Source organism: Saccopteryx leptura, chromosome 3 (genome assembly GCF_036850995.1).
Source record: "Saccopteryx leptura isolate mSacLep1 chromosome 3, mSacLep1_pri_phased_curated, whole genome shotgun sequence".
NCBI classification, from domain to species: domain Eukaryota; kingdom Metazoa; phylum Chordata; class Mammalia; order Chiroptera; family Emballonuridae; genus Saccopteryx; species Saccopteryx leptura.
In genome coordinates this window covers 16,986,816-17,008,509 of record NC_089505.1, presented here as the reverse complement: position 1 = coordinate 17,008,509, position 21,694 = coordinate 16,986,816, and the positions used below count along the sequence as shown (strand labels likewise).

General features: G+C 51.4%; 1 protein-coding gene across 3 annotated transcripts in view; it reads right to left on the bottom strand.

Moving 5' to 3' along the window:
- Window positions 1-13,290: 13,290 nt before the first annotated feature.
- ZC3H12D (zinc finger CCCH-type containing 12D) overlaps window positions 13,291-21,694 on the bottom strand; it is a 38,804-nt gene continuing 30,400 nt past the window's right edge. For all 3 annotated transcript variants that reach the window (XM_066373025.1, XM_066373026.1, XM_066373027.1), the window contains 3 exons: window positions 20,050-20,284; window positions 16,985-17,091; window positions 13,291-16,005 (listed from right to left, as the gene is read on the bottom strand). In XM_066373025.1, the coding sequence (XP_066229122.1) occupies window positions 15,206-16,005; window positions 16,985-17,091; window positions 20,050-20,284 (1,142 nt within the window). In that variant the 3' untranslated portion in view covers window positions 13,291-15,205. The remainder of the gene's footprint in view (window positions 16,006-16,984; window positions 17,092-20,049; window positions 20,285-21,694) is intronic.

The following is a 21,694-nucleotide window of genomic DNA, read 5'->3' as shown; positions in this document are numbered from 1 at the left end:
AAAGTGAAAAGGGCACATTGCAGGCAAAAGGATTACATACATCACTTTGCATCACATAATGTAAATGCAAAGCAGTGTGTTTTCAGACTTGCATATACGGTACATGGTAGAAGAATAAAAGGCAGAAGGATGGTAGACACCAGCTTCAGTGGTTCCCATGGGGGATAGGGGGCAGGCAGTGACAAGACCTGGAGTCGGAGGACTCATCTCTGTCTATAGTAGTCTCGTCCTTTGAAAATTTTGATGCGTTTAATGGCTATCGTGAGCACTTATAAAATCAGAGTTGTACAGTAGATGCACAGGTATATGTTGTAACGTTTTCTGCATTTTTGTATGTTTAAAATCTTTTATTCAGAAAGTTTGGGGGTGGGGAGAGAGGATCCAAGTAACCCAGGAGAGAGTCCCTCGGGGGCGATCACAGTGGAGAAGAAGACAGGGCAGAGAGGACACAGATGGACTGGAGATTTGATGTTGTCAAATGGAGAGCGCTGTGCAGGGGTGTCCCCGGCTTCAGGTAAGGGCAGCCAAGCAGGTGGGGGAGACAGGACACAGATAGAGGGGGTTGGGGGGGAGTTCAGGACCTCACTCCCAAGCACCAGTGAGTCACTCCAACAGCGCAGAGGACAGCTGACCCTGTTACAGACCGAAGAGGCAGCTTGCGGTCCATGATGACCCGAGCGAGGTGTGATGTCACCCAGAGAAAGGGAGTGAGGAAGGCAGCCTGACCCGCCCTCCCTCCCTTCACAGGTGGGCAGAGCGGGGGAGAGGGGCAGAAAAAGGAGAATTTGACATCTTTGTTTATTCAAACAGCCAGATTATACAAAGCAAACAGGAAAATGTTCACAACAAATTAAAAAGACTAGCATTCTTAAATGAATAAATAAAGAGAAGACCCTGCTAACCAAGCAGGTAAAATGCTTACAGACAAACCACCAAAGGAGAATCAAACGTGTTAGGAAACACATGGGAAAAAATGATCATCGATGACGTGGAAGTTTTGAATGCTCTCCTCTCAGATGGCTGGTGTGGACCTGCTGACGGCGGTTTGGGGTTTTGTTTTAAATGAATTCTTGCTGGTGGGGAGGTGGTCAAGTGCAGGGCCTCCTGCGTTAATGGTGAGGGTAGAAATTCACATGCCTTTTTGGAAAGCAATTTGGCAATAGCCTTCGGAGGCCCTAAAGTATCAGTTACTTTGCTTGCATCCAGTAATTCCACTTTGGGTAAATTCTGAAATGGTGAAAAAGCTTTACCCCAGAGACATTTATATTTATAATAGCAGTAAATAAATGATATTCAATAAATTAGTGAACTGTAGCTCTCCACTGTGAAAAATATCACATAGTTTAACAGGTGATGTTTAAAAAGTGTGTTATAAGATGAGGAAATGCTCATGTTATCATTTAAAACACAGAATAATTATATCTGGAGAATGATCTCAACCATACATCTGCAAACCAACAGCAACAACAACAAAATACTCATATATTGAAAACATATCGGGAAATGCAGCAAAAACATGAAGTGGTTGATTTTTTTTCCCTAGTCATTCTTCTGTACCCCCTGTGTTTTCTATAATGTGTATTATTTCTTTAATAATGGAATATACATGCATATTATTTTCCAAAGAAAAAACTAATGTTAGGACTTTTCACTCAACATGGATGTGTCGTGTTCAGTTACCGCGAGGTAAGTACCACTCCCGGCTTATGAGAAGGGGCGGGAAGCAGGAAGGCCTGGGCAGAGGTCATCACATGGTTTTCCCCCGCATCATGTTTGGCTTTGGCTTCAGTGGCTTTTTTATATTTCTCCAGGGAAAGCAATAGTCTTGCATTCTTTATCACAGGGGTCCCCAAACTTTTTACACAGGGGGCCAGTTCACTGTCCCTCAGACCGTTGGAGGGCCGGACTATAAAAAAATACTATGAACAAATCCCTATGCACACTGCACATATCTTATTTTAAAGTAAAAAAACAAAACGGGAACAAATACAATATTTAAAATAAAGAACCAGTAAATTTAAATCAACAAACTGACCAGTATTTCAATGGGAACTATGGGCCTGCTTTTGGCTAATGAGATGGTCAATGTCTGGTTCCATATATGTCACTGCTAGCCGTAACAAGTGATATGATGTGCTTCCGGAGCCATGGCGCGTGCGTCCCACGTTATGGGAAGTAGTACTGTACGTGAGCAACGCAGCATCCGCATCCTGTGCTCCTCTCACTGACCACCAATGAAAGAGGTGTCCCTTCCGGAAGTGCGGCAGGGGTTGGATAAATGGCCTCAGGGGGCTGCATGCGGCCCCCGGGGCGTAGTTTGGGGACCCCTGCTTTATCACCTTTCCTGAAGAGCCCATTCAAGCGAGGAGAATATAGAAGATAAACTCTGAGCAACATCACGGATTAGCTAGCACATGGCACACAGCCAGACTCTGCATAGGGCACCCACGGGCCACATGTGGCTGCTCACGTTTATGATTAAGTAAAATTGAAAGTCTGGTTCCTTAGTCACACTAGCCACATTTCAAAGGCTCAGTAGCCATATATGAACATTGACCCCTCTTGGACAGAGTAGAACATGGCCGTCTTCACAGGAGCTGCTATTGATCAGAACTAATGGAGAAAATTTCCTGGCTTTTCCCATCTGCAAAGATGGCAGCTCAACATTAAAAAATTATAAAAGAAATGCACATTAATATATTAAAGGAGAAAATGTAACTATCTCAATAGATATAGACAAAACATTCAGAGAATTCAAGGTTTATACAAAAATCGATACACCAATAATAGACTATAGGAAAGTATAAAGAAAAAAGAACCAATTTAAAATAACAAAATTTACAATGTACCCAGGGATAGTTTCAATAATATGTGTGCTCATCCCTTTGTAGAGAAAATTATAAATCATTATTAAAGGATAATATTCCCTAGCTGGGATGATTCAACATTATAAAGATGTCAATTCTCTACAAATTAATCTATAAATCTATAAACTCAAAACAATCCTAATGAAATTTCCAATAAGGCTATTTTTGTGAGACTTGACAAACTGATCTTAACATTTATCCAGAATTAAGGACCAAGAATGCCTAAGACACTTCCAAGAAAAAAATAGGAGAGGAGAGACTTGCTCTACCATAAACTTATTCATTCATTCATTCATTTATTTGACAAGTGTTACTGAGTACCTACTGTATGCTCTAGCTTTAGGTGCTGGGAGTATAGTAGTCAACAAAGCGATTGGCAACCTGTGCCCTCACAGGGTTTAGTAACACTGCAAATATCAAGACTTGCTCTAAAGCCATAATAATTGAGATGCTGTGGTATTAGCACAAGCACAGGTGGGCAGGATAGACAGCCCAGAATCAGAAACTTGATAGGAGATGGTGTTTGATAGAGGAACAGGGTGTCCACGTGGAGAAGAAAATTCCTCACCCCACACAAAAATCAATTGTCGGTGGATTAAAGATCTAAATTGAAATGTAAGACCTTAAAACTTTTAAGAGAAAATAAAGAAGAATATCTGTGTGATAGTCCCTAGAGTTTAAATAAATCACAGACTGGGAAAAGATATTTCCAAAGCATGTAACTAAAAAAATTATTATCCAGTATATGTATGTGACTACTACAAAACAATAGGAAAAAGACAATGTATTAGAAGATGAGCAAGTGAGGTAAACCAATAATTCACAAAAGAGGAGACTCAGAAAGGTAAACACCAAAAGATAGAAATTAGAAAATGCAATTTAAAACAACAATAGAATTACAAATCAGATTGGCAAGGAAAAGAACAAAATTAAAGGACAAAGGAAATACATCAATAAAGTGGCTGAAGAAGTTACAAACCATTGGTAAAATGTAAAAATTGAAATGTACCTGCTCATGGTCTTCAAAATTTCACTCTTAGGTAGAGAAACCATCCTGCACAGAGCCCTGTGTAAGAACAGACATTGTGCAGAAGGCAGATTGATACTTGTCTGGGCTGGGATTTATTGTAAGTGATCACTGCATCTTATTGAAGTGATAGAAATGGTTGAAATCTGATTTGGTAACGGTTGCACAACTAAGTAAATTTACTACAAATCATTGAATTGTATGCAAAGTGGATGAACTATATATATGCTATGTAAGTTATAACTATGTTTTAAAATTGTCTTTGCAGACTCATCTGCCACAATGAAAACGTTAGAAACTGCAAATAACTTTACAAATTGGTTGTTGTAGAGATTCAGTTGACTGCAATACAGTGGTTCAAATAAATAAACCAGAGCCACTTATATCAACATGAATAAGCCTCCAAAATAAAAATAACAGTAGAAACAACTAGCAAATTAATGCATATACTGGAAATGATAACAGTTATATAGAATATGAGAACAGGCAGAACGGTGTTATATACTGTTTATTTACATACAAATGTAGTGGTGGTATACAAATACACACAGGAGTGCTGAACACCCGACTTCCAATAGCGATTGTCTCCGGAGAGCAAGGAGTGCAGAGAAACCGTTACTGCAATGTTTGATTTCTTTAAACAGGACACTGGAGCAAACATCGCAAGCTGTTAACATTCAACTCAAGTCTGCATAATTTTCTGTACATGCAAAACAGAATTTGAAAATACAACATAAAAAGTTTTTATGAGCCTTTCCAGTCGCTGATGATACCCACAGCTTTTACATCTTCCACAAAGAGCTAGAACTACCAGAGTGAAAGTATAGGTGACTTTTATCTATATATTTTATAATCATCTTCAACTGTTTACGGGTTACTGGCCTCAGACTGGGCACTGCTAGACCTTTGGGAATCCCGCGATGATGCAGAAAGCCAAAGGCAGATAAAGTTGGACAGTGGTCAACTGTCTGGAGCCCCGGTCAATACATGTCGAAACATGTTGTGTACAACAGTGGCACCTAATGGTCAGTATAGGTACTACAATGCGCTCCTGGGTCTAAGAAAGGCTGGGAAGCAAGGCTGAGCCTTGCCTAATTGTGGCCCTTTTGTCCAAAGGTTCTTACGTGAAAGAGAAAGGATTTCAGACTGGACTGGGTAACAGTTTATGAGCTCCCTTCTTACTTTAGCTGCAGCAGATGAACACCCCCTTAGAAACCTTAATTAGTTCTGAGAATTCCAGGAGTTAAGGGAACCCAGCTTAGCACCCTAAACTTTTCTCCCGACTTCCTCCCCAAGACCAAGGCAGTGTCTGAAGCCCCTCAAAAATAATGCTTCAAACCTACAGTTGAAGTGAGGTTTCAGGGAGAAAATATTCGGGGGGGAAAGGTCGTTAAATGAGTAGTGCAAGGAGAGAGCTCAATTCATTAGTATATTAGGGCCCTCCAGAGAAACAGGACCGGTGAAACAGAGAGAGAGAGAGAGATTGCACATAATTGGCTGTCAAGATTATGGGGTGGGGAAGCTCAAGATCTCCAGGATGAGTCAGCTAGCTGGAGACCTAGGAGAGCTAATGGTCTAGTTCCCATCCAAAGGCCAGCAGGTCTGACACCCAGGAAGAGCTGATGTTTCCGTTTGAAGAACGTCAGGCAGGAAGAGGCTCAGCTTTCGGGTCTCATCCAATCAGGCCTTCAATTGATTAGATGAGGCCCACCCACACTGGGGAGATCAATCTGCTTTACTCAGTCTACTAATTTAAATGTAATTATCCAGACACACCCTCACAGACCCACCCAGAATAATATTTGACAGAATATCTGGGCACCCTGGGGTCCTGGGGTATGCACTGAGGGAGGCAAGTGCCCACCAAGTCCCACAGATGACTCTGTCCTGTGAACCCCTCCCCAACACCTTGCAGTGGCCATGCCGTCCTGGCCAAGGGCCTGATTCCCCACAGTCTGGCTGCTTGTTGTTTTCTGCTCCTGGAAAATGGGTTGCCAGGCTTAGAGCGAGGTCCTCTTATCTCCCTTCTCCAGAACACGGTCTAGTCATTGTAGCTATTGGAACGGAAAGAGGGTGGAAACCAGTTCTCGTAGCTTCTCAGCAGTCTTTGGGCCCGGCCTTTCGCCTTCAAGGATCTATGAGGATTCAGGTTGACCAGCTGTTTGCTTTGCCCAGGACCAGAGGGACGTGGAATTTTTTAAACTAAATTTGAAGTAGTCCTGGGTAACCTGGATGATTGTCACCCTAGGATCCCTGCCTGCCTCGCAGCCCTGGACCCACAAGTGTTCCACAGTCTCGTGGCTGAGCGGCTCTGAGGCCAGGGTCAGCTGCAGCTTTGGGTCCCAGAGGTTTTCTCGGTGGTGTGCCAAGGATGGATTTTGGCAGCTGCTTTGGGTCACTGCTTCTGCAGCCCTTGACGCGGTAACAACACTGTTGTGGGCCGTAACCTCCCCCTCCCCACACCCCAGATGGACCAAGAACAGCCACAACCCTGCCCGCAGCCCACAGCCAGGCTCAGATTATTGCCAACAAGGTGCCTCTCCTGGGCGAGACCAGGCCGCGTCCCCTGGGCTCTCAGACAGCGGGCTGCTGCTGACTTCACTCGGAAAGCTGAGCCCAGTTGGTTCCTCCCTGGGCAGCACGCCGGCTCCCCACCCCCTCACACTCACGGGTGCAGCTTCAACACGAGCCCCGGGATGTTAGAACCAGAAGGGACCAGGGACCCGACTCTGTCCAAAGTGTGGTCCTTGCCCCACTGACGGACATAGGAAGATTCAGGCTGTTACCCAAACCAGCTTTCTTTTTGCTTTTGTAACAGCTTTATTGACATACAATTCACCCGTTTCAAGTGTGTAATTCGATGGTTTTTAGTGCATTCACAGAATTGTACAACCAACACCATGATCAAATTTAGAACATTTTTATCATCTGCCCCCCCAAAAAAAGCCCCATACCCTTTAGATAACATGTCTTAGCAACCCCATCCCTCAGCCCTAGGAAACCGCTAATCTACTTTCTGTCTCTTTAAAAATAGCTGTCATTTACATATTTATTTTAATGTGTAGAGGGGAAAATACATCTCGCATAGGCGCCCTGGAGTTCACAGATACTGCTCCTTGGAAAATGCTGGGTAAAAATGGGTAGGCATAAAACCACTTAGGGAGAAATGCCAAGCAAACACTATCATGGCAGGGCCCACAGCCCACGCAGGAAGGTGCTTTCTTTTTTCCACGCTGTCCCTTTCTCCCTCCCCGACCCCCTTTTTCAGTTGTTCCTGGAGCCCTTATTTAGGAGGCTGTCTGTTTCCCCCCTTTTTTTTTGTTTACATTTTTTTTATTAATTCTAATGGGGTGACATTGATCAATCAGGGTACATATGTTCAGAGAAAACATCTCCAGATTATTTTGACATTGGATTATGTTGCATACCCCTCACCCAAAGTCAAATTGTCTTCACAAAGAAAACCAGATAGAAGGTGACGGAAGACCATTTGTTTCCCCCTCTTTGTCTCTCCCTTAAAGCTCTTCCAGGGGCCGTTGGGAGCTGGGAGCGAAGTGGGAGGGGCTGCCACTCTCCGGGTTCCGCCCCCAACGCCAGGGTATCCACCATAGGGCAGCGATGAAGGCCTTGGATCAGGGTCCGCAGCCAACCTCTATGACCAGCAGCCCAGCCGTGAGAGAGGACCGTCCTCGAGGAGGGGGACCCGGGGGGCCGCAGGGACAGGCCACTGCGCTGGGGGGGGGGGCGGCAGCTCCGTGGTCTCTCCATAGACCTCCCGCACGAGGCTGCGATGGGCCTGGGGACACACAGGGTAGGTACACCCCCTGCTGGGCTGGTGCAGAGCAGAGAGGTGACAGGGAGAAGCTGGGACCCAACTCCTAAGACTCGCAGGGAGAGCCTGGTCCACATCAAACCCTCCAGAATTAGTTATTCTGGGAACACAATTTTCATGCCGGTTGTTTTTCTTCTAAAGAGCTTTACTAAGGTATAATTGACCTACTCCAAACTGCATCTATCTAAAATGTACAGTGATGAGCTTCGATATCTGTATATACACCCATGAAAGCACCCCTACAGTCAGTATGATGACAGTCATCACCCCAAACTCTCCCTGCCCCTTGGAAACCCCCTCTTGTCCCTCCCCACCCCCTTATCTCCAGACAACCTTTCCCCTGCTTTCTGGCACTGGAGATGCGTTACATTTGCTCTCCTTAGAGTTGTGTACAAAGGGAATCCCAGGGTGTGTGCTCTTGGTTGACTGGCTTCTTTCACTCAGCACCATCGCTTTGTGATTCATGCATGTTGCATACACTGGTAGTTCCGTCTTTCATGTCACAGGTCCTGGCTGTGCTGACTCTGACAAGCTCACCCTCCAGCATGGATATTAATGATTCCTCTTTCTGCCTTGGCCCCCAGCGGCGGAGGAGCAGGAGCAGGAGGGGACGCTGGGCTGCCAGCAGTAGCCGTGGAGGAGACAGGCCGCTGGGGGGAAGGGGGGGTTCTCCCCAGGGACTTCTTAACCGGGTTCCAAGCCAGGGACTGTGAGTGGCGTGGCCCAGGCCATCCAGAGGATAACTGCCACTCTGTAAAATATGAGGCCAGCCCTACCCAGGGTGTGAGCCTGGGGGCAGGGGCCACGAGGTCAGGCTCGGGTGGGAGGAATAGGGAAGCCTTCTTGGCACTGCGCTCCTAAATCACTCTGGGTAAACAAGCAAAGGAAAACCTCCCGGGGCCAGGCCCTGCTTTGCCAACCAGCCCGAAGGCAGCAGGGTCATAAATCAAACGCATTTGCACCAAAAGGATCACGAAGAGTTATTTTGAACATGACTTGACCAAAAAAAAAAAAAAAAAAGAAAGAAATTCCCTGGAGCTGAATCAACTTAAGAACATAGACGGCGAATGGGGAAATGGTCGCTTTCCTCCTCTCCTGAGAGATGAGGCCGTCAGGCCCCGCAGGGAGGTCTGGCCCCTTTCCCTGGATCCTGTTCATGGCCCAGGACGCCACGAGGTGACTCGTCTTCCCCAGAACAGCCACTGCAGCCAGCAAACCTGGAGTCTGGGGGAGTGGGGTGGGGAACCTGCCGGGATCCTCCAACCTGTCCAGGAACCGGGCCCTGCACGGGACTTTCTGGGGCTGGAACCAGCCCGATGCTCACCCGTCCTGTGAGGTTTCTCTTCCAATTAAAAATGCACGCATTTCTGCAGAGATCTGGAAGGATCTACACTTTGATATTATCAGATGTCAATTCAAGGGGCCTGAATTTTCTGTATCTTTTATCATGTATGTATATTTTACTACTGTTTAGCAAGGAATTTTTTTCTTGTTACCAAAGTTTTTAATTATAGTAGATTTAGAAAAATAGAGAGAGACCAAAACAGAGAGAGTCGTCTGTAATTATAATTCCACCATCCAGATATATTCTGTTAATCTTTTAGAGAATTTCCTTTGGTTATATTTTATAAATATAAAACGCAATTTCTAACAAAAAACAAGATCATATGGTACATTCTTTTCAATAATTTACTTGAATACTTCATAATGTATGCTCCACATTTGTGAGTTGTTAACACCCTCCTACGATGTCATTTCAGTAGCTTCCTGGATCCCATTAAATAGATGTGCCATGCTCATGTAACTCCTTTCTTCAAGCTTTTCAGTCAACAATAGCTCTCCCTAGCCCACCAAAGGCCAATTATTGTGCTGCCGTTCTCCCAACATGCCTGCCCTGTGGCAGACACACAGTAGGACTGCACTCTCCGGCCCTGGTGAGTTAGGGGTTGCCATGTCACTTGTTTGAGCCAATGGAAGGTGAGCACTGATGATATCCACGCAGAAGCTCTAAGAGCCCGTGTACACTGCACAGTTCTCTCTTTTCCTGCCCCATCCCCCTGGAGATCTGGAGGCAGAACCTCCCGCAGCCTGGTCTCCGCATGCACAAGCCCAGCCAACCTACAGTCGACACGGAGCACCGTGCGGCAGCCAACTCGGGCCTTAGCCGTTGGGATTAGGGACAGCGTTGTTTCAGTGACAGAACTTCAAAGGTCCTGACAGACTGGCGCCCGGGCTGATGGAGAAACAAAGTTAAAGAGCCCCAACCCTCCAAGCATGTGCGCCCTGAGATACAAGCCTAAATACCCGGAAAGAGTTCAGTGATGAGCAGCAAACAGCCATTCGGAGCAGAACTATTTCCTGGGTGCCGTGCAGCTCGGACATGTTGGGCCCTCACAGGACAGCACTGAGAAGGACAAACTGAGCAGAAGCGTGGCCCACAGGTGCTGGAACGGCCTGGACAGACTTCGTGGAGGAGGACCGAAGGGGGGTCTTTCAAGGTTGGGGACGTTTGAGGGTGGGATGATCCAGGAGGGTAGGAGAGCAAAGGAGCAAAATATGGAGCCCAGAGAAGTACTGAGTAGGTGACGTCGTGTGAAGCAGGGGTCTAGGGACCAGGAGAGCTAGAGACAGGCTCTGAGAGAGAGGGTGAGGCCGACCTGGGAGAAATCATGGCTGCGAGGGGAGGAAGCTCGTCTTTGTCCTGGGCTTCCCATCCTTCTTTCCCTTCCTTCTCATCCTTCCCTTCCTTCCCTTCCCTCCCTTCCCTTTCTTCCCTTCCTTCTCACCGTTCCTTCCCATCCTTTCTTCCCATCCTTACCTTCCTTCCTGTCTTTCCCTTCTTTCCCATCTTCCCATTATTCCTTTCCATCCTTCCTTCCCTTCCTTCTCACCCTTCCTTCCCATCCTTCCCTTCCCTCCCCTCCTTCTCTTCTTTCCCATCCTTCCCATTCATTCCTTCTTTCTCATCCTCCCCTTCCTTCCCTTCCTTCCTGTCTTTCCCATCCTTCTGATCTTTCCCTCTCTTCCTTCCCATCCTTCCCTTCCTCCCCTTCCTTCCCATCTATCCCTTCTATCCCTTCCTTCCTTTCTATCCCTTCCTCCCCTTCCTTCCCATGGGGGAAACGCCTCCGTACCCTGCCTCATCAGGAATGGCATCTCTGAGACTGCCTTTTAAGGTTTAATATGTCTTGTTTTAACCGTGTGCACCCTATTTCCAAAAGTAGGTTTGACTTCAGATAAAGCCAAAACAATTATGGTTTGCTAATCACTGCCAACAGCTCCAGGTGTAGTCCGGACTTCCCGCCTGTCAGTTCTCCAGCCAGAGCCAGTCAGCCAGCCAGCCAGGGTCTGTCAGTCACTCAGCAAGTGTGACCTTCCGCCGGACTCTGGGCACGGTGCCCGTTCCCTTTGTTTACTCACCCAGGACCTTCCTGTACCTGAACGCTGAGGTGGGTGTGTCAGCCCTCCATGAGGACAGGTCGGTGACGTTGCCTCCAGGACTCAGGAGGGAGTGAGGGCTCCCTCCGGCTGAGCTGCTGTGATTCCAGGGGCTTCCTGGGCCCCAGGGACAAGCTCAGAAGTGAGTCAAAGGAAACATGGTCCTCTTCACTCTGAAGAGACACTTCCTCCTGACGGGGTTTTTGGCAGTCTCCCCGCTCCGTGCCCCTCTGGGCCCAGTCTCAGGACTGGCAAGATTGACACATGACACCTCAGACACGAGCAGCTAGCACTCAGCTTCCTCCCACGGAAAGCTCTGGAGCCTGCGGGTGGGCGGACAAGGTTCCTCCTGACCTAGGGAAACGGGGATGAACGGCAGCTGCTTTCCCAGGAAGCCCGAGTTGGGGGTGGAGCTGGGTGGGGCCACCCTAAACATTATAGTGGGCACTGGTTTTATCTGCCTGGACGCTGTCCCCAATTCTTTGAGGAAACTGCTCACCACCCCCAACAACCCTTGAACCGCCACCACCGATGTGGGTTCGGCTGGGAGCTGACAATCACAGTATATATACTGTCTAGTAGCCAGAGGCCTGGGCCCCGCCCCGCAGGACCAATGGTAGTGCCTCGCAGTGATTGGTCCAGGGGTGGGCACAGGACCTGAGCCAACCAATCAGAATCCTTCCCAGGTTTTTCTGAGGCTGCTTCCTGAGTCCTTTAGCTAGAAGGAGCTGTGGTAGGTCTGCCAACAGAATGGGTCTCGTTATGTAGGGAAAAGCTTAGAAAGAGAGAATAATCCCACATGCAGAAGAAAACAGATGAGAGAGTCCTGACAGAGTTCAAGCCCCGAATTCTAGCCAGCCCCGCAGCTGCCTCCACTCCTCACCCCTGGCTCCCCGCCGTTTGGTTTGTGAGCCATGCTTGTAACCTAAGAGCCTTGCCTAATGCAAACCAGGGCACTTGCTCCCTGGTTAGAGCTGCCCCTGCAGACATCTCATACTGGATTGGAGTGGCCCGTTCAGTATGTGGCTTGCCCAAGTCCCTCGACTTTTCCTTTGTAGCTTCTTGCATCAAGGGTGGGCGGGGATAACCACCCGGTCCTTAGGTGGCTGCAGTGGGCAGTCCCCGCGGGTGAGGCCCTGGGAGACCAGCACCAGCCCGGGATGCACATGGCCTTTCCCAGCTATAAAGTGTGTGTGGCTCACCCTGGGCTCTGACTGCTTTCACTTGGTGTTTTGCTACGAGCACACCAGTATAGAGACCACTCTTGCTTGTCTTGTAGGTAACTGCACACACTGAGCCGGACCCCACAGTTGGCTAAATGCTCTGCTGTCACCGTCTTGAAATTCCTGATCACTCTTGAACTTCGCGTTCTCCTTTTGCACGGGGCCCACACTTTTGTAGCTGGTGCTGGCTCCGTGCACTCTCTCACAGTGGGATTGGTGATTCCAGTTCATTGCTCCAGTTCCCAGCGCCCCTCGCCCATCCCCCATTCCTTAACGCCCCTTCCCCCGCCCTCCCCCTCCCCCACCCCATGCTCTTCTTCCCCACGGGGGACTTCTCTCCCAGAGGCAGGGAGCCATCCAGTCGCACACGGAGCCAGCTGGCACTCAGCGCATTGCTCCCCCTCTGAGTGCTCTAAAACCCTGAGAGCTGGGATTCGTTTCTCTGGAATAATGCCGACATGAGTGACTTCTCAGACTTCTACCCCTCCGCCCCCCGCAATCTGCAGTTCTGCCGGGAACCACCTTCCCAGGCCTCGGGGAAAACGGCGCCGGGGTCAACGTGGCACGCGGGCCTGAGCAGTCTAGATCTGCTGCAGGTTTACACAAGAAGGGCCGCTAATGAGGACTTTCAAAGTCTAGCAAACAGGTCAAGCAGCCTGTGTCCTTGGGAACAGCCGGCTGAACAGCCAGCAGAGGCATGTCCTTGCCTTGGGCCTCGCTGCTTCTCCTGGAAAAGGCGGATTCCTGCCCCCTCCACCTCCTCCCAAGGCTGAAACAACGCTGAATGAAGTGGCCATAAAATAACCTGTCTTCATACCCACAGTATTTAACATGAAAAGCCAGCCTGGGGGGAAAGCCGAACAACCCAGTCTATAATTTGACAGTGACGAGTCCAGGTGCAGGTAAAAGTGCTTTATTTTTGGAGCACGGTAACAGCTGTGCAAGTAGGAAGGGCTCATTCCCCCGTCCCCTCCACGCTTTGTGTCACAAAGACATACCAAGACTTCGGAAAAAGTTCCAAAGGGGATTACACTGAAATGTGCTGTTTCTTCACTTGTTTTTATGCTTGTCTTAATCACAGCGAACCAAATAAAATAGCTTTACAGCTTACTAAAACTCAAACTTGTCCTCCAAAGAAGCAGTTTAAACATTTCCAACCGTAAGTCGGCAACGCAACAGTTTCACACCAGGAGGCACCAAGAGATAAACGCAGCTCTGAAATAAAGCTTATCTCATTAAAAGGAAAAAAAAAAAACTTAAAATAAAAAGCCATTGCCATCAAAAAAAGAAAGAGAAGAAACACTAATAGGGAAACCCAATTTATCTAGAAAGAGTAAGGCCACTTAGGGACTGAGGTCCCCAAATAATAAGGTACAGTTGTGGCTTCTGTGTCCTCATTTGGAAAAAAGGAGGTGAGGAACAGATCTGTCTGAAGTCATGCTAAGAATCTGGTTTAAAAAAATGAAAGGGATCACAGGCAGGCACAACGTCACCATACCTCTAGTGGAAGCACCAACAGTGAATTAGAGGGCCAGGAGCCGGTCCCCCGGGGTGCACCCTGGGCTGTGCCAATAGTGCAGCCTAGAAACGCACTGGGAAGAGTTTCTCCTGCTCCGGCCAGTCTGTAGGGAGCTTGCAGAGGTTGGCAGCTGGTTTTCCATCGGGAGATGCCTCACAGTCCCCGCCACAGCCAAACCTCCAAGTCCCTTCATGAACAAACCAGCCAAGACCTGCAGAACTGGACTCACAACCTAGAAGGGAACAGGTGGGCACTGCCCAGTGATGCCTGAGGATACATCCTATGCATTTGTACTTCCTTGTCCATTGCAAACTGGTAGACTACTTCTCCCTAAAACTCAAAGCAGTAGCTGGCTGGAGCAAAAAAAAAAATAGTAACCTTGCAAGGTAGCTATAAGCCTCCCAGCTCGCCTCAAACCAACCTGCAGGCTTCGGAGCAAAAGGGTCTGGCTGTGCGGTATGTGGTTTAGAAGCCCCCACCAGTAGAGGGCCTGTGCTGAGTCAACCAGTGTGTCTACGTTTGTCTGTGTCTCTGTGTGTGCTGTGTGAAGGGTCCGGCAGGCAGGACCTCAGGACGTGTCCCTGCCACACTTCTACAACCAGCACAGTCACACAACTTCAGAGTGGCTAGATAGAGCTACTGTGTGGGATAGCCCACACATCAAGACTAGATAGAGCTCTGTGTTGCCCTCTGAGGCTCTAGCAGAAATAGCTCACGTGAAGACCTCCAGAAGCCAAAACCTCCGCTGGCCAACTGACTACATTTGATGCAATGAAATTCCAAACCGTTTACTGAGATTTCTCAAATTTCTGCCCATGACCACATTAAATGTACACGGGTGCACAGGTACACACACATGGCGAACAAACAAGAGTTTCTTACATACTTAGCCTGATTATGTGAGTGTGCTCTGAGACTTTCTATTCCACTCCATTTCTGGTGTGACCCACTACCCTGACCTTGTGACCCATTTGTGGGCCCCAATTGCAGCTTGATAAAAACAGGCATGGACTGTTCCAGACAAACCCTGGGAGCCAGGTGGGACCCATAGTCTTGTAGGCAGGAGAAATTTCTCTTTCTGCAGAAGTAGCCAACCTTCTTCTGCAGGACATGGAAGCAGCCCAATGTCGTCAGCTAGAGTCACCAAGTGCCACCATGAGCACCACTGAGGGCGAACAAGCTAGCTTCCCTGACCATCTTTAAAGAAAAGGGAGCCCCCCACAGGTGGGCCGACCCAGATGGAAGCAGGCAACCACCCGCAAAGTTGGGACAACACTGGCGGTGGCTTGGACTCGCTCCTTACGGGTTTCCCACGGGCGAACCAGACCTTCGGAATCTCTGGATGAGGAGGATGAGCCTGCTGACGTCGGAGAGAGCGGGGAAGAGGGCCATGACGCTGTCCACCTGGTGCGCCGGGAAGACGCTGCAGAGCGCTGTGCGCGCACGGGCGCGCGCGTCCTCCTCGCTGGCCGCGGCCCCGGGGGCGAACCCCAAGGGTCCCCAGAGGGCGCCTTCTCCCCAGCCCACCTCCGCCCAGGCCGAGCGTCCCGGGAACGCGGCGGCCCCATGCGGGAGTGTCCACAGGTCGGTGGGCGGCCTTCGCTGGGGTAGCTGGTCACTCTGCAGGTCCGCGGAGCGATCCCCAGCCCGCGGCCGAACCAGCGAGCCCGACTGGGTCTGGGGGTTCGGAAGGCTGGGCAGGGCTGGCAGGGACAGCGAAGTCCCGGGCGCCAACCAGTCGGGACAGCGTGGGTGGGGTGTGAGGCCGCAGCCGGGACCAGAAGAGGGTGCCCGGCGGATGCCCGGGTCGTCGCTGAAGGTGAGCCGCGAGAGGCCCCCCTCGAGGGCCACCACGTCGGCCGGCCGCCCGGCCCGGGGCAGGCTGTGCGCGCGGGGCTCCCGGGGGCCCGGCCAGGCGACGGCGGGGGCGCCCCGGGGACCGCCCTGCTCCGCCCCGCCCCTTGGCTGCTCCTCGTGGGCGCCCGCGCCCCGCCAGGTCCGCGTTTGGGCGCGCAGCTCGTCGGCCACTGCCAGCTGCGCGTGGTGCGGTCGCTCCGGGTGGTAGAACTTGCACTTGATGCCGTAGGTGCATTTCTTGCCTGGAAGGGGCAGAGGAGAGAGAGGGCGCTAGTGGAGTGGTTGTGCGGCCCGGGGTGGGGGTCAATGCCTGCCTCTTGGCCTTTCTCCTCGAAGAGTGCCCACGGAAGGCGCCCAGGCCTCGGAGTTACCGGGACCTGGGCAGTATGCAGCGAGGAGGGAGCTGGGACGCAGGCGGGATGGAGCAGGGGACAGCACCAGCCTCCTTGTGATGTGGGGCACTAGGCACAGTAACCCCGGTGTCAGGCGTCAATCTAGGAACTCCCTTTGACCAAATCTCTGGACCCAATAATCTTCTTCCTCCACTTTCCCAGGGTCCCTGTGGATAGGGCCAAGGTTGGGAGTGCAGAAGCGGGTGGACAGTGGGGGCTTATGGCACAGTATTACCTCTCCAGTGCCGCCTCAGTTTCCACCATCTGTCCACATCCCTGTGTTAACCACTGCCCTCTCCCTACAGACTGTCCTAACAGGTGAACAAATAATTTACCATCACAGCTTGGGCACCTTTGAGAGTAAAAGGGAGCAGGATGTGTCAACCTGAAGGCATGTCACCTTAATTCTAACATAAAATGATTTTGCCTATCACCTAAGGCCTTTTGAACTTCTAGGGGCACAAAAACCAAGGCTTGGGAACATGGGATAAATTACAAAAGCAAATTAGTGAGAGCTGGCTAGAAGGCTGGTGTCCGGGAATGCTCTGGATAAAATCCCTAACTCTCGATGGGTAGCACTGACCGAAGCCCATAGGGTGTGGGGCAGGATGAGACACAACGTGCCAGGGTGCCAGGTGACGATGGGACTCAGAAAGCTCCTTGCTTCTGGGACTGGCTTTGTCTTGTGTGTGACCCCTGCATCCTGCCCCCAGAAATACTTCCAAGCAACAGGCATACCCGATGTCAGTTCATCCTTACAATAACCCTGTTGGGAAAATGTCGAGACACAAGGTCCAGGACAGGGCCCACGAGGCACAGTGTCACCCACCATACGGGCAGTGCTGCCAGGACGGCTCTGGGGGCTTTGGCTTCCTGCTCAGGAAGTTGCTCAGGGTGGGTCCCCGGCGGCCCAGGGGGTCATCAGGAGGCATGAACCTGGAAAACAAGCACAGGGGCGCCACTGCAAGACCGGCAGGGACTCAACAATTCCGCCTGCGTGGCGAGCACCCAGGGAGGATGGCAGCACCAGACACGACCTCGGCTGGGCTCTCCAGCCAGGGCCCCTCCCGCACCCAGGGCTGGTGCGTGTTCAAGCAGCACAACCCTTCCTCTCGCTCAGCCCACGCGGAGAACAGCATGGATCCCAGGAGAGCAGTCCCGGGGCTCGTCCAAGCGTTTCTCCTGCCGAGGTGCCAGCCAGCGGGACCTGGACGGAATCTTCCAGCAACTCTCCAAATGCAGGTCCCTGGCTTCCTACCAGAGCCGCTTAATCAGAGTCTCAGGTTGTTCAGGAATCTGCATTTTAACGATGCCCCCAAGTGATTTTTATCCATTTAAATTGAAGCATGATTGCTCTTGCCTCTCAACCACCCCCCTCGCTGCCCTGCCCAGGGTCCTAGTCTGAAAGGGACTCTGAGCTGCCTTCCCCTGTCCTCAACAGAGAAAGATGGAGACCTCCGTGGGGCTACAAACAGCCCTCCTCTGAGCTTGAGGCTCAGATCCCATTTCTGCGGTTACCCCTACAGCTCTGGGCGTCCACAGGGTGAGGATGAATGTGAAGAGAGTCTGGAACACCTGTTGGCGGGGAGGTGAGTGAGTCTGCAAAGCTGCTAACACCAGGGTGGCCCGCACACACCCAGCCTCTGAGCGGTTCACCCTCCTCTGCCAAGCTGGGCCGCTGGGTGGGTGTGGTCTCAGCTCCCACGGCTGCCTGCCCCCCCTGCCCCTGCCTGCCCCTTCCCTTCTCCCTGGCATGAAGTCTGACAGGGAAGGGAATGCATCTTCAGGGTGCTCTCAGCTCAAAGAGGAAAACACTTCAGTGAGAAGGAAAACTCCCCTGGTTTAGTTCCATCCACTTTCTTATATGAATACTTCTGTTCCCTGGAGACACTTCCAGGTCACACTAAGGCTCTGCTGGAGGGGTGGTAGATTCGAAACGGAGGGCCTTTTTTTTACAAGTGTGTGGCCCCCCAAGAGTCACGGTTAATGCTGAGGTCCCAGCCTGCAGACCAGATCCACCAGGCGGACCAGAACGGGCCGATCCCCGGGCAGCAGCTCGATCCCAGCTACACAGCCAGTCGGCCAGCTTCTTCGAGCTGGACCCTGACCAAGAATCTGGGGCACCGCCCACTGCAGTTAGTCAGTGTTCCCAAAGGCTTCATTCACCTCCTGCTCTCTCAGGCCTCTCAGCTGCTCACTGGGCCAAGAGGGCGCAATGGACGTGCCCAGGGCGCACGTCCATGGGGGTGGGCATCCTCACCCACGGGCGGGCGGGCAGGCTCTGCCTCTGGCAGCCAGGAGACCTTTTGGCAGACCCTTAGCAGAGGCCCGTGCGTCAAAGAAAAACTTGGCCTGGGCCCCAGGCTGTCGCCAGGCCAGAGACAGCCATGATCTGTCAGACTTCAGTCAGGGTGTTCTGACCCGCCCTTGCGGACCTGCCAGACTGCTTCGGGCCTGAGCCGGACAGAGGGAGCGTCTGGCCTCCTGTATGTGGGGATGACCGTGGGGGGACTGCGGGGTAGCTGCTGCGAGCCTCTGCCCCGGGGCTCAGGAGTGCCCTCCACCTCTACGGCTGTGGACCAGGTGGTGGTGGGGGCAGCCGGGCCCCCTGGAGGCTCTGTGTCCTGAGAGTCACAGGGTACCGTTTCCTCTCATCCTCACAGCCATCTCAGACGTAAGTATGACTGATTGACAGACGGTTCAGTCAAGGTAAAGTTCAGCTCAGTGAGGCTGAGTGATGTTCCCACGACACTGCCAGTAAACGGCAGAGCTTCAGCATGAAACCTCGCCTCCTGCGTCCCAAAGCCGCAGCTCTTCCCATCAGGCCACACCGCCCCCCGGGCGGCAGGTGGACCCGGCCCTGCTGACATGCTGCCTCTCCTCTCCCCACCCCTCTTCTCCAGACTGCAGCCAGTCACTCACTCATCTACAGCCAGCACCGTGTGCTTGCGACGCGCCAGGCGTGCGGAGACCACGACGCCTAAGATAAAGTGCCAGCCCTCCCGAGGGTGGGGGGGCTTGTCTCAAACCTCGTTCCTAAAAGCCAGCCGGGGAGCCCAGAATGAGGACCCCGCTGTCACCGCCGGGAACAGAAACTGAAGTGGAAGAGAAGTTCCAGCTTGTGGGACCCCCCCCCCCCCGCGTCCCCCCTGTGCTAGTCTCACACCCACGCCCACCTTGCTAGGTCGCTAGCTGTGTCCTCAGTGTGCCTGAGCACGTGACCAGCCACCGCTTCCTCCCCAGCTGAGCTCGATAGGGCCCTTCACCCAGCGCCTGCTAACAGGTCTGTGCCTGGTGACCCTCGTGCAGCGGGCGATGGACCTGAGCCAGGAGACCCAGCCTAGGGGTTACGTGAACCAAGACTTCAACCAAGAGGTATGGAGACGATCAGTCCCAAGACCCTGACAGCCCCGAAGAGGGTGCTGCCCATCCCCGCTGTCATTCAGAACTTTATTTTTTAACGGACGAAGGAATACAAAAACTGAAAGGAAGCACAACAAGGTTCAGATTTCCCTCTGATGGCTGTTCCGGTTCTCTTATCGGGATTATTAAATTCCTTCAAGATAAAAAAGAAAAGTGTACAGTGCCCCAGGCGCATGCTGGGCCCACCTGCCGGGTCAGCTAGATGTGGGCATGGGAACAGAAAGGTCACGGAGAGTTGGGACAAACAGCCCTGTTGGAGAAAGCTGGTCACAAAGGAGGGGACACCCAGAACAGAGAGAGGCCCGTGGGAGCGGAGAGGTGACCTGAGCCAGTGGCCACCAGGGCCGGGTGTCCTCTGCTTCTGGCACGGGGTGCCCGTGACTACAAGCCCCCTGGGCTTACGCAGGTTGGAGTGGTTTTCTTCCCGTCACCCCGAACGCGCCCATGCCAGGCACCCCGGCCACCACGTACCGGTCGTTGACGAAGGAGAACATGAGCAGCCTCTGCTCAATGAACCACTTCCACTCGGGGTTCTCGCTCTGCAGGTCACGGTAGTTGTCGTTGGAGACGATGATGCCATCCCGCTCGTAGGCCACCTTCACGATGTAGCGGTCGTCATAGCAGACCACGCGCTTGCCGTTCACCTTGCGGGAGGGGGTGTACACCAGCACCGCCTGCCTCTCCAGCTCCTCCAGCACGTGCTGCTCTGGGGGCCACAGGTGGGGAGACGGCATGTAGCAGCTTTCTCAGGCCTCCCCGCCCCAAGGGCCATCCTAAGGTCATAGAGCACACTTGGCGACTCAGGGGTCCCCTCCGAGCCTGCTCCCACCCCAGCCCCCGCCATGGCCCAGCTCGTCAGCAGAGCAGGGGGGTCTTGAGCAGAATAAACCTACTGCCCTAGGTCAATAAGGCTCTTGGCTCTGTCTAAGTCACCACAGGAGTCCAGAGAATGGTACCCAACAAGGAAGGGTCACTTGTAGACACAAGGCCTTTTTCTGGAGAAAGACATTCGTATTACAACTGGAATCCTGGCAATTACTAGGGCCCTGTCATCTACCCCGAAGGCTCTTGCACGGGCCCTAAGCTGAGAGCCACCGTGCAGAGGAATATGCTTGGCACTCCTTCAGAATGGAGCACCTCATAAGTGACAGCTCTGAGGACACAGAATGTCAAGCAGAGAGTCCAGGATTAAGACTCTAGAGCCTGGATTCTGGTCTTCGCTCCAGGTCTTGGGTGCCCGACCCCTCTTTGAACGCCAGTGTTTGCATTCATGCAATAAGGGTAGTAACTCCTCCACCTGCCTCACAGTGTCTGTGAGCGGGAACGAGACCGGTGACAAGGGGAATGTGTATCACGTGGTACAAATATGAAAAGGTCTCATTAGGAGCTAAATTCCACATCCCTGGAAGAGCTACACTTTGACCTTAGTTTTGCCTTTGGAGAAATGCAAAACAAAACCCCCTCCACACAAAACAGTTGCTCTGAACTTGGAAGAGTATTAGCATGTGCTTCACAAATGGCTCTTTCCTCAAGTCTACGACCTTTCTTAGATGACATAGTTTCTGGTATGTCGTATATATGCCATATTCACGTATGTGATTTTACAAAGGTACATGATGCATATATAGAGTACGGAAATCTTTTTTTAACATATATTTTTTTGTTGATTGATTTTTGAGATAGGAGAGAGAGAGAAAGGTACACGGGGGTGTGGTGTGAGGGGGTAAGGAGCGGGAAGCCTCAACTCATGCTTGGTTCTCTATGTGCCCCGACTGGGCAAGCCAGGGGCTCTGAGCCTAAGATGCCAGCATTCCAGGTCAGATGCCCTACCTACTGTACCACACAGGTCAGGCAGGAATCAATTTTTTTTTAATGAGAGAGCAAGACAGAGAGAGAGACAGGAAGAGAGAGATGAGAAGCATCAACTCATAGTTGTGGAACTTTAGTCGTTCATTGATTGCTTTCTCATATGTGCCTTAACTAGAGGGCTCCAGCCAAGCCAGTGACTTCTTGCTCAGGCCAGCAACCTTGGGCTCAAGCTAGCGACCTTGGGCTTCAAGCCAGCGACCTTTGGGCTCAAGCTAGTGACCCCTGCGCTCAAGCTGGTGAGCCTGCA